Source organism: Ursus americanus, chromosome 11, assembly GCF_024610735.1.
Source record: "Ursus americanus isolate L20-20 chromosome 11, mUrsAme1.1.p, whole genome shotgun sequence".
Classification (NCBI taxonomy): domain Eukaryota; kingdom Metazoa; phylum Chordata; class Mammalia; order Carnivora; family Ursidae; genus Ursus; species Ursus americanus.
In genome coordinates this window covers 45,896,905-45,909,462 of record NC_142137.1, presented here as the reverse complement: position 1 = coordinate 45,909,462, position 12,558 = coordinate 45,896,905, and the positions used below count along the sequence as shown (strand labels likewise).

Below are 12,558 nucleotides of genomic sequence, written 5' to 3'. Positions count from 1 at the left end.
AATCCATCAAAATCCTAGAGGAGAACATAGGCAGCAACTTCTACGACATTGGCCAAAGCAACCTTTTTCATGACACATCTCCAAAGGCAAGAGAAACAAAAGAAAAAATGAACTTGTGGGACTTCATCAAGATAAAAAGCTTCTGCACAGCCAAGGAAACAGTCAAAAAAACTAAGAGGCAGCCCACGGAATGGGAGAAGATATTTGCAAATGACACTGCAGATAAAAGACTGGTATCCAAGATCTACAAAGAACTTCTCAAACTCAATACACAAGAAACAAATAAACAAATCAAAAAATGGGCAGAAGATATGAACAGACACTTTTCCAATGAAGACACAGAAATGGCTAACAGACACATGAAAAAAATGTTCAAAATCATTAGCCATCAGGGAAATTCAAATCAAAACCACACTAAGATACCACCTTACGCCAGTTAGAATGGCAAAATTGACAAGGCAAGAAACAACAATTGCTGGAGAGGATGTGGAGAAAGGGGATCCCTCCTACATTGTTGGTGGGGATGCAAGTTGGTACAGCCACTCTGGAAAACAGTGTGGAGGTCCCTTAAAAAGTTAAAAATTGAGCTACCCTATGACTCAGCCATTGCACTACTGGGTATTTACCCCAAAGATACAGACGTAGTGAAGAGAAGGGCCATATGCACCCCAATGTTCATAGCAGCATTGTCCACAATAGCCAAAGCATGGAAGGAACCGAGATGCCCTTCAACGGATGACTGGATTAAGAAGTTGTGGTCCATATATACAATGGAATATTACTCAGCTATCAGAAAGAACAAATTCTCAACATTTGCTGCAACATGGACGGCACTGGAGGAGATAATGCTAAGTGAAATAAGTCAAGCAGAGAAAGACAGTTATGATATGACTTCTCTCATCTATGGAACATAAGAACTAGGAAGATCGGTAGGGGAAGAAAGGGATAAAGAAAGGGGGGTAATCAGAAGGGGGAATGAAGCATGAGAGACTATGAACTCTGAGAAACAAACTGAGGGCCTCAGAGGGGAGGGGGATGGGGAATGGGATAGACTGGTGATGGGTAGTAAGGAGGGCACGTATTGCATGGCGCACTGGGTGTTATATGCAACTAATGAATCATCGAACTTTACATCGGAAACCGGGGATGTACTGTATGGTGACTAACATAATATAATAAAAAAACATTAAAATAGAAAAAAAATAAAATAAAAATAAAAATAAATAAATAAAAATGTATTTAAAAAAAGAAATTCCCCTGAAATAAAACAACCAAACATACAGACAAACCTAACCTCAATGCTCAGATAAGAGTAGAGATGTGTATTGATAACATCTATTTGATTTTATTTATTTTTATAATATCTATTTTAACATATTTATTTCATTTCATTTCAAACATTAAAATGATAAAAATAAATTACAAAGCAAATTCCTCACACCCCACATACAGGCTGTCCATTATACATAAAGTTACATTTTGTAAAAGCATATAGAAGTATATCCATGTATGGGGGCATATATCAATTTATACAGAACTTGATAGTGCTTTTTAATGGCTTCAAAACATTCCCATACTCTAATTGTTATCAGGTATTTTTTATGTTTCTAATAATTGCCCACTTGATATATGAAACACTGCCACACTTTTATTAGCTTTTTTAAGTTTTTTGTACATTTGGCATTTTAATGTATTCATTAGTTACACTTTTTTTGTCTAAAATTGCGTATTTGTGTAGGAAGGTGTTAGGCTATGTCTTACCTTTTGTAAAAGGCCTTTAGTTTTTACATCCTTAACCCTCCCTTCACCATGTGTGCTGCCAATAGTTTTCCCAAATTGGCTTCCCCTTCCCCAAATTTGGTTTTGTTTTCTTTTGAAGTTTTAAAATTTAAATTATGTGCACAAATCTACAGGGGTTTTCTATCAGGATTCCTCCAATGAAAAATTATAAAATATTTTCTTTGACTTTTCTAACATCCGAAAGAAATCAGTTTTGATTTTGTGAATGACATGAGACAAGATGTTTAACAATATCTTCCAAAGAGCTATATACCATATCATCATTTCTTGAATAATCCATCCTTCTACCATAACTCATAATGCACTGTTTTTTAGGTCATCAACAATACACTACTTTGGGTAGTGTTAATAAAGAAAAAAAAATGACAGAAGATCTCCCTCCACAATGGCTGGAAAGTAACACAACACACCTCATAGGATGAGAAAATCATCACATATAAATACAATCACTAGTGTGGAAATTACACTATTGGCTCATAACTATTCCGATATCTCCAAAGATAGAAAATATGAGTCTGGTTCTGAGCCTGAGGTGGCTGTTGTATATGGTTCAGAGACCTCTTAGGAGCTACAGGAAGACCGGACCCCAAGAAACAGCTGCTTAAAATGGAAGTCAAGTATCCAGAGTCCAGAGAAGACAGGGACTACGAGACTCCCCAGGGGACACAGAACCAGGAAACCTTTGAAAGTGACATAAAGATAAGCTTGAAAGGAAGACTTGGAGACAAAAATAATTACCTGACAGAGCAGGGAAGTGCGCAGATTTGGGGAAACTAGGAAATATAAACTTTGTGTCAACCATTGTTTAGTAAGTACATTTCTGTCAAACATTTAAAGATGTTTACCACACTAAGAAAATAAAAGCATAAAAATCATGTCCCTGAAATTGAGGTACCATTTTTCCTCCTCAGTTTAATGGATCATTATCATGCACCATGATTCGTGTCATACGCATTGAGAAATTCCCAATATATCCCCAAAGTCCTCAATTTGAAATTTAGGGATTTTTAGAAAATAAATTTATAGTTGATGAACTATCTTTTAAAATTTGACCACTTATAATGAGTTTTATTGCTCTCCTAAACCAAGGGTAAAGTAAAGCATTAATCAAAGGATTTACAGCAGAGTTATAATAACCAAACCAGCAAAATATCTCATAAACATACGAAGGTGTTATGAATCCCCCAAAAGAATCAATGAATGAATCAATGATATACGGTAACCACGAGATCAAAAATGCTATCACCGTGATACCCAGGGTTTTAGCAGCTTTTCTCTCTCTCTTACTCACCCTGATTTTGTATGTCCCTGATGCTTCTGCTTGGCTACCAATGTTCTCAATCTTTATAGCCTGTTTTCTAGCCACAAGAAAAATATTACTGTACAGAATCATCATAACAAACGTAGGTGTGCAGAACAATAACAAATCTATCAACATCCAAAATTGATTTAGAACAGGCTGACACCCTCCTACACAGTTGAGGGCACGAGATAATTCCTCCAGCCCACCGTCATAGACACCTGTGTAGAACACGGCACCGCTGTATGCAAGGGGCAGGATCCAGGAGACGCTGACGCAGATCCCTGACACGGACACCGTGCACTTGGTAGGACAGACCAGAGGGTCAGTGACGGCCATGTACCTGTCGATGGAGATGAAGCACAAGTGGAAGAGAGAAGAGTAACAGAATGCCACGTCGCAGCACGTGTGGAAGGTACAGAAGCTTGGCCCAAAGTACCAGCAGCTCTCCACAGACCTGACCATGCTGAAGGGCATGATGGTCACCCCCACCAGGAGGTCAGCACAGGCCAGGGAGGCCAGGAGGAAATTGGTTGGAGAGTGCAGCTGCTTGAAGTGCAGGATGGAAATCACCACCAGGAGGTTTCCAAACACAGCCAGCACAGCCCCAAAGCCAAATAGTGTGTAGAGAATGAGCCGGGGTCCAGGCGAGTAGGGAGCTTTCAGGCAGGATCCGGTCACGTTCGGGGAGCAGAGCTGCTCGGCCGCAGGGGGGGACGAGTTGGTGCTCATGGTGCTGCTGTAAACAGCAGGTAAACAGAGAAGTTCTGCCCTTGGTCAATCACACCAAATACAGCAGTTTCATATTTCCCGAAGGCAGAGAAAAGGTTTACAACTGCCTTCCTTTGTTACAGTTCTCAGATAATATCTCTGTGGCCTGTCACATATTCATATTAATTTTAATCTCTGAACATATGAAGTAACAGATTCAATTTAAAGGCTCAACCAATCTTAGCTTTAATACATTATTACCACTATTTTTCTTATACTTTAGAATATACTGGGAAACAATTTTCTAAATTCAATCATTTAATTTCAAGTAAATCTTTTACAAACTTGCGAATACCAAAGATTTCTTCGTGCCTTACAATTTATCAATTATCTTTTATTACCTGGTCCTGATACAGGGGTATTCCTCTTGGTCGAAGTTAGCGAGATGTGTGTGATTTGTTATTAATCGGTTACCTTCTATTACACTCACCCCAAGACTGAGGACTAATGACAAAATCCCCAGGAAGCAAGGCCAAATCCCATCCCCAAAATCATCTAAAATGAATCTCTGTAGTGTAAGGTGTGAACAGGGAGGAGAAACCTATATTTAATTAACTCCACTTAAAATTTATATTTTGATGTAGCTTCCATACTAAAACCCATGTAGATGATTTAAAAAAGGAAAATGTGAAAGTACTCTCACTCATAAACAAAGATGCAAAAGTCCTGAACAAACTTCCACAAACTAAACCCAGACAAATACAAAAGGATGATATACCATGATTAGAGTCTATGCCAAGAATGAAAGTTTGCTTTAAAGTTAGAAACTCAATTATTGTAACTCACCTTTGTAACAGATTAAAATTTTACAATCATCTGATGATATGGGGAAAAAGGCATTTGATAAATTTCAAAATGTATTCATTACTAAAAGGAAAAATTCTTCTGTAACTAAAAAAATAAGAGATCTTCTATACCTATATAGGTATGTACAAAAAGGGCTATTACATAGGATACACTCAATAGTGAAATTTGAGAGTATTCTCTTCAACATGAGTAAAAAGACATAGATTCTTCAGTAAAAGATTCAGGGGGCATAAGATGCCCGTAGACCCACCCGCAGTCCAGTCGGTCATGTATTCATTATTTATATTTGTTTATTTATTTAGCATCGATATGGGCAAGGTCTTCAACATACAAGAATAAACAGAAAATATCTTCTTCCCTTAGGGGGAGTTTCCATGTTACTAAGAGAGACAGACATAAAACAACGTAACAATTCACTGCGATTCAAGCTAAAATTTACACATTTAAAAAGTGTAAAGTGAGAAATGCCATCGACAAATAATATAGCTGGGTGAATAAATAGAATTCACTGAGGATATAAATTTAGGGCCAGGTTTAGAAGGATGAAGGGAAGGTATTAATGTCCAGAACAGGGAGAAGTTTCAAAACTTCTTTCCACAGCTTTGTACATCCCAATAATTATTTTAGATTTTATCCTGTGATTCATGCATGGAGGTAGAGAAAACATACTTATTAGCAGGTAAAGATCTCAACTACCACAGAAGGCAATTTGCTCGATTTTCTGTAACTGACCTTTGATTTCCCCGTGAGCCCCACGTCATGGGGTGCAATAAATTTCAGTTCAGTCAGTGTGGGGTTCCCACTCTCCTCTCCCAGGGTTGCATCTGAATTCCAGGAGGCTATATAGTCTGCCTCACTTCCTCGGGAATAGGTTGGGATTGTCTTTGCGGGTGTCTTCTAGGATAAATGGCCACCTATCTCATCATGAAAAAGAGGATGTTCACATGACCCTAACCTCTGAATGGCATGCTTACCAATCCCCCCTCTAGACCACGCACCTGGCAATCTCTCACAGGTGCTCCAGCCCCTCCCCGTGGGGCTCAGTGGGGGGCATGCTGCTTTGCCTTCTTCAGGTTTCACAGCCAGTGTACCCTCCTCAGTCTCTCCTGTGTCTCCAGGAAAAGGTTACAATTTTATTGAAATTGGGAGATTAACTGGGGGTCTTAGTTCTATGTTTCAAGCCCCTTCCTTTCCGGTGTCCTCAGCTAAGACTGAGAGATTTGAGTGAAGTCAGAGTTGTCTCTCATATTCTCCCTAGTTTTCTCTCCCTCCTTCCATCCCTCCCCTCCCCTTAGCCTCTGCTAATTCCCTGGGTCTGCCCAGGAAATTGGAAACGTTCTCAAGTTCTCTCTCAAACTCTGTCTCCTCACAAATATTCAGAGGTTTCTGAAGCCAACATAACTTCAGAGTGTCTCCCTTACACCTTTGCACCAATTTCCTTAGAATTTGGTCATATCTCTTATCTTTTAATAGGCTTTTAATAGTCTATAGTACAGAAATGCTTCTTCAAACATGGTAGAAATTCTAGAAAGACCCACAGTATCTTCGGTGAGTCACGGGGCACAGATTCAGGTTGCAAACGTGTTACTTTATTGTTAAGGCAGCTGCCATTTCAACGGTAGCAAACAGCATTTGGACACCCGCTCTATCTAGGTGTTTTACAGGGAGTAAGTTCTTAAATAGTCACACACAGAAAACCGCCATGAAGTCTGCATGATGATTATCCTTATTTTACTGAAACATGGGAAGTGAATCACTTGCGCAGGGTTAACTTGGGTCTTCTCCCCCCAAACATACTTGATATATTAGTTTCTGTCACTGTTGTATCAAATCAGCACTCACTTGGTGGCTTAAAATGACAGAAATTGATTTCTGCAGAGCTCTGGAGGCCAAAAGTATGAAATCCAAAATCAGAGTGTTAGCAGAGCTGCACTTCCTCTCAAGGGTCTCAGAAAATCCATCTTAGCCTCTCCCTGCTTCTGCTGGCTGCCAGCATGCTTTGGCTTCTGGCCCCATCACTCCAAACCCTGCCTGTGTGGTCACACTGCCTTGTCCTCTGTGTGTGCCATCTCCCTGTACACACTCTTTCCTATAAGGACACTCGGGATGGCATTTGGGGCCCGCCCAGATAATCCAGGATAATTTCCCCATCTCAAGATGCTTAACTTAATCACATCTTCAAAGACCCTGTTCTCCAAATAATTTTTAATGTTTATAGGGTCTAGGATTTAGATGTGGATCTCCTTGTGGGGCTCTTATTCAACCAATCACATTGGCATATCAGTTATCCCTTCTCTCAAACCAGACAGTATCCAGGGAGAGATGGGGTGCTCCTCCCTCACAGACCTTCGCTGCTTTCTCACTTATTTTTGTACTCCAACTATCTTCTCTTCTCTTGTTCTGGGATGCAGGAAAGTTTTTCTATGGCACTTAATTCCCCAAATCTGTTCAATATAAGCTCTTTTTCTTTCTAACAGGGCCTACACTTTTGAGACTCAAGTGCTGGGGAAAAAAATTTCAGCTAAAGCAATTAGAATGCAATAAATATTCTAAAGAGTTTTTTCAAGTTTATCTTTTTTAGATTTTGATTTTTTTATCATGTAGAAATACTAAATTTCTAGTTAATTTGCCAATCTTTTTCATGAGAAACTATGAAAATATTCTCCTATATTTTCTTCTAAAGTTTCACGGCTTTATATTTTACACTAAGATCTGTCCTGAACAATATGTATGTAAGTGCACATGTGTGTCTAGGAGAAGAGTGAGAATCAGAATATTTTTTCCCCAAATAGATACCTAGATGTTTAAACATGATTTCTTGAGTATATCCTCTTCCCGCATGAATATGTGACATCCTAAGTTTGCATTATGATCAACAGTGACAGTGTTAAATGATGCTTATAATATGCCATGACAGGCAACCAATCATTCCCACATCCTGTTGAAGAAGTGAAGGGGCATATCACATGAAAGTAATTATGATGAAGGGATAATTATTGTGGTACGTGTATCACCTTGTCATGTTCAATTCCACTATAAGAGGATGTCCTCTAAACATCAAATCTTGGTCTTGTGCCAGATCTGAATTTAACATCTGATCCCCTTGCTGTTGCAAGAGCGCTGGTGAACAAGAGGAACTAATCTCCTTGCTGGAGCATGAAGCAGAGGGTCTGAGAAGACTGAAGAAAATAACTCCAGCAAAAGAAGATATTGGAATGACAGTCAAGAGAACTAAAGTCTAAGGGAAGACCAAGAGCACATGGCATAATTAGAGAAGAAGAAGAAGAAGAAGAAGAAGAAGAAGAAGAAGAAGAAGAAGAAGAAGAAGAAGAAGAAGAAGAAGAGGAAGAAGAAGGAGAAGGGCATTGAAAGTAACAGGACAGGGGTGCCTGGGTGGCACAGTCCATAAAGCAACCGACTCTTGATATCAGCTCTGGTCATGATCTCAGGGTCCTGGGATTGAGCTCCCCAGTCAGGCTCATTGCTCAGCTTGGGAAGGAGGAGGGGAGTCTGCTTCTCTCCCTCTTCCTCTGCCCTTCCCCGCTGCTCGCACACACATTCTCTCTCTCTCTCTCTCTCTCTCTCTCTCTTTCTCTCAAATAAACAAATAAACCTAAAAAGAGAGAGAGAGAGAGAGAGAGAGAGAGTACAGGGCAGGGAGCATGAAAGGTGAAAATACCAAGAAATTCCTCCCAGAAGACGGGGCAGTGGAAAAGTGACAAAGCAGAGGAGTAGGCAGAATCAGCAGTAGGAAATCGGACCTCACTTCACCAGGGCAGTAAATCTGTCTGTAGCAGATCCTTAGAGAAGCTCTCTTGAAACAATGTTTGATTGAATCTGAGGAACGCCTTGTTTCAAATTTGATATCATATTCATGCACCATATTCCATGTCAATATACATGGAAAATTCCCAATATCTCATAATTGCCTTGATTTTAATTTAATCTTATCCTGAAAACACATTTATGTTGATAAACTGTCCTTTAGTTCTTAGCCAATTATGTTGTTTTCATTCACTCCTAAACCCAGGGTAAAATAAAGCCAGGAGCTTACAGGTGAATTTTTAAATCTGTATCTGGGGTAGTCATTCTTAGGAAAGACTATCATGAAGTATATGGAAGAATCTAATTTCTTTCTTCTCTCCTTTGTGAAGTTCCACATACCCACTACCTGTCAAAAGAAATTCCATATTTAGAATTGTATTGGAGGTTTTGATAGCATTTATAACAACATATTTTGCTTGCTCATAAGATAAATTTCAAAAATCTTTAATTCACCTTTGAACTTCTATCCTATTCATTATCTATAATTTGGCAACAATGCCATTCTATGAGACATTTATTAAATAGGACTATTAAACTTTTTCACTTGCTTTTTTCTGTTTGTCCTCTATACTCTAAAAACAGGGAGCACGATATCTTTTTTTAATCTGATACAGTTAAACTGACCTACTGAGTACAGTCACTGATAGCATGAATTGCTGGTTACCGTGCTATAGTCTACTCATCATCCTGCAGTTTGCCAAGCGAACCCTCCATTTATGGACATCAATCCCTCCGCCAAAAGAAGTCCACATCTCTGTCTGCCTATGCAAGTCTAATGCTTAAAGACTGCTCAAAAGGCCCTTCTACTAAAAAAAAAGTCTTTAACAATTCTTTAACCCCTCAGGCCAGAGACCACTTGTCAGTGAGAAGACAATGTTTTAGAAACACCCAGTGCCAAGTACCAGCCTTGTGACAATTAGTCCTCTGCCCATAAGGCTTAGCATCTCTGACAGTTTTCTGATTCTCAATATATAATTTAAAATGTGTTGCCCATATTATCTACAAAATTACATTCCCTAAGGAAAATACTGTATAAAATACACTTTTTTTTTTTATCATTAGCTGTTCCTAACACAGGTACTTGCATATAATTTACGTCAAATATTTGCTTGAAAACAAGGAAAAATCTCAGTGAAAACCAATGAGAAAAAATAAACTTCCTTCATTTTAATTGACTCCAGAGATAAACTAAAAAGGAAAAAAAAAAAGGTTTATAGACCAGTACTGTATTACAATTTAGACTCATTGCACAAAATACTCTAGATATACATTCCAAAAACCTTTTATTGTATCAACGTAAAATATTCCAGACAGCAAAATGTAAAATTATGCATCATTTTTTATATTCTTTTTAATAGAAGTCTTTGCAGTATCAACATAGAATTTTTGACCCTGCAACATTCTGGGGAAGTGAAACCTGCAGTATATATAAGAAAGTTGGTATCACTGCTAGTAATAATTACTCATTCTTTTTTTTTTTTTTAAGATTTTATTTACTTATTTACTTTAGAGAAAGAGAGAGAACAAGAGTAGGGGGCGGGGCAGAAGCAGACTCTGTGCTGAGTGTGGAGCCCTGTGCAAGGTTTAATCTCACAACCACAAGATCATGAACTGAGCCGAAACCAGCAGTCAGATGATTAACCAGGAGTCCGACACTTAACCGACTGAACCACCCAGGCGCCCCAAAAATCAATCATTCTTTTCACTTGCAGATTTCCATTTCATTTGGGTCAACCTTTTTGTGGCAAGTTTTTCCACTTGGAATTTTCCACTTCTGAGCAATGTCTGTAGTTAATACCTGATTCCAAGGCTGAATGACTGATCCCACAATATTATAGGTGAAGAAATCAAGATTCTGTCCAGCCTTTAAACAGGAAAGGCTTACCTGCTGTACTAAAAGCTCCTGGAAGGTACAAATAATATCACAAATGAGCAGCAAACAAAGAGACCCGTGGACAGTGTCGCCTATCCTAGTCTGGTGCCTGTTATGGGCCGAATGGTGTCCCCCAAATTCATATGTTGAAGTACTAACTCCTAGTACTTTAGAGTATAACCGTATATTGAGATAAGGCCTTTTAAAAGGTAATTAAGTTAAAGTGAGTTTTTAAGGGTGATCTCCATCCCAATATGATTGGTGGTCTTATAGGAAGAGGAGATTAGGACATAGACACACATACATATGGCATAAACCATGTGAGAAGCACCTGCAACCCAAAAAAGGGGGTCCTCAGAAGAAACCAACCCTGCTGACACCTTGATTTTGGAATTTTAGCCTCCAAAATCACAAGAATAAATTTTTGTTGTGTAAGCTACCTAGTCTGTGGTACCTTGTTATGACAGCCCTAGTAAACTAGTAAAATGTTGGAAAAGACAAGGGAAAAAAAAAGACCATTTGAAGATAAGTGAGAGGTGACCGTAAAAGAGAAAACGATTACAGATATCGCAACCAAAAATGAGATTCCGAATTCCGTGAAATTGTAAGAAACAAGTGCACATGGCAAGGATGTGTACAGAGCACCGAGATTACAGTGTAAACCACTTCATTATTTATTATTTAGTTCAGTAAATGCCCTTGCAATGATTTCATGGAGGCACCTTCTTATGATTTGGTTTCTGGCCCATTTGAAAAAAGTAGTATATTTACCGCATTTTGAAATGCTTTGTTCACTTCTTACATCTAATTTTGTCATGAATTTATAATTTTCAAAATATTTTTTTACTTCTCAACCTAGTGTTTACATTTATTCTGCAAATAAACTAACGGATGATGAACCATCCTTTAAAACTTCTCCACTTAAAACAATTTTTATGGCTTTTCTAAACCATGGGTAAAATAAAGCATAAATCAAAGGGTTAATGGCTGAATTATAATAAGCACCCCAACAGCAAATCTCATAAATATAGGCAGGGGTTATGAAGCCCATATAGGCATCAACTAACGTATCAATTGTATATGGTAACCATGAAATTACAAATGCTACCACTGTGATACCCAGGGTTTTGGCAGCTTTTCTCTCTCTCTTGGCCACCCTGGATTTGTAACTGTCTGAGGATGATTCTGCTTTGCTACCAGTATTTTCAATTTTTATAGCTTGTTGTTTAGCTATTAGAAAAATCTTACAGTAAAGAATGATCATAACAAGGGTAGGTATGAAGAAGAACAGAAAATCTATCAAAACCCAGTCTTGATTTACAACAATTTGACAACCACCTATACAGTTGAGAGCACTTACTAATTCCTCCATCCCATCGTCATTGACACCTGTGTAGAACACGGCACCGCTGTATACAATGGGCAGGATCCAGGAGACGCTGACGCAGATCCCTGACACAGACACCGTGCACTTGGTAGGATAGACCAGAGGGTCAGTGATGGCCATGTACCTGTCGATGGAGATGAAGCACAAGTGGAAGAGAGAAGAGTAACAGAATGCCACATCAAAGCAACTGTGAAGGGTACAAAATCTGGCTCCGAAGTACCAGCAGCTCTCCACGGACCTGACCATGCTGAAGGGCATGACGGTCACCCCCACCAGGAAGTCAGCACAGGCCAGAGAAGCGATCAAGACATTGGTTGGAGAGTGCAGCTGCTTGAAATGCAAAACTGAAGTCATCACCAGGAGGTTTCCAAACACAGCCAGCAAAGATGCAAAGCCAAATGCTGAGTACAGAATCACCCTGGATCCAAGCGAGTAGGGAGTTTTAACACAAGATCCATTCACACTCTCATAGCAAAGCTGCACGACAGCAGGGTGGGAAGGATCGCTGCTCATGGTTCTGCAGCCTGATGCTTCCTGTCTTTCTGCCCTTCCTTGTGGTAGGAAAGTTTTTAATTCTGAGAATTAAAAAAAAAAAAAATCAAACCCCATATTTGAGCAATTGCTTGTAAGTATTGCCTTAGAGTCCATCCTTTTTCCCATTTCAGTCATAAAAAGAAGTTAAGAGAATTTCAACAAGTTAGAAATGTATCCTTTCTGACTTTAATGCACGCAATTCTTTCTGTAATGACATCTAACTCTTACAGGTAGTTAATTCCAAGCTGACCTATCGTGAAT

General features: G+C 39.0%; 2 protein-coding genes across 2 annotated transcripts; both read right to left on the bottom strand.

Moving 5' to 3' along the window:
* Positions 1–2,797: 2,797 nt before the first annotated feature.
* Positions 2,798–3,832, bottom strand: LOC123797628 (trace amine-associated receptor 6-like). The gene has a single exon (XM_045805619.2). It carries the CDS (start codon positions 3,830–3,832, stop codon positions 2,798–2,800), a length of 1,035 nt encoding a protein of 344 aa, XP_045661575.2.
* A 7,412-nt stretch (positions 3,833–11,244) lies between these two features.
* On the bottom strand, positions 11,245–12,276 carry TAAR8 (trace amine associated receptor 8). The gene has a single exon (XM_045805495.2). It carries the CDS (start codon positions 12,274–12,276, stop codon positions 11,245–11,247), a length of 1,032 nt encoding a protein of 343 aa, XP_045661451.2.
* Between the last annotated feature and the right edge of the window lie 282 nt (positions 12,277–12,558).

What these genes read in the sequence shown, in the direction of transcription:
- LOC123797628 (XM_045805619.2), bottom strand. Translation starts at nt 3,832, where the DNA reads ATGAGCACCAACTCGTCCCCCCCTGCGGCCGAGCAGCTCTGCTCCCCG.
- TAAR8 (XM_045805495.2), bottom strand. Translation starts at nt 12,276, where the DNA reads ATGAGCAGCGATCCTTCCCACCCTGCTGTCGTGCAGCTTTGCTATGAG.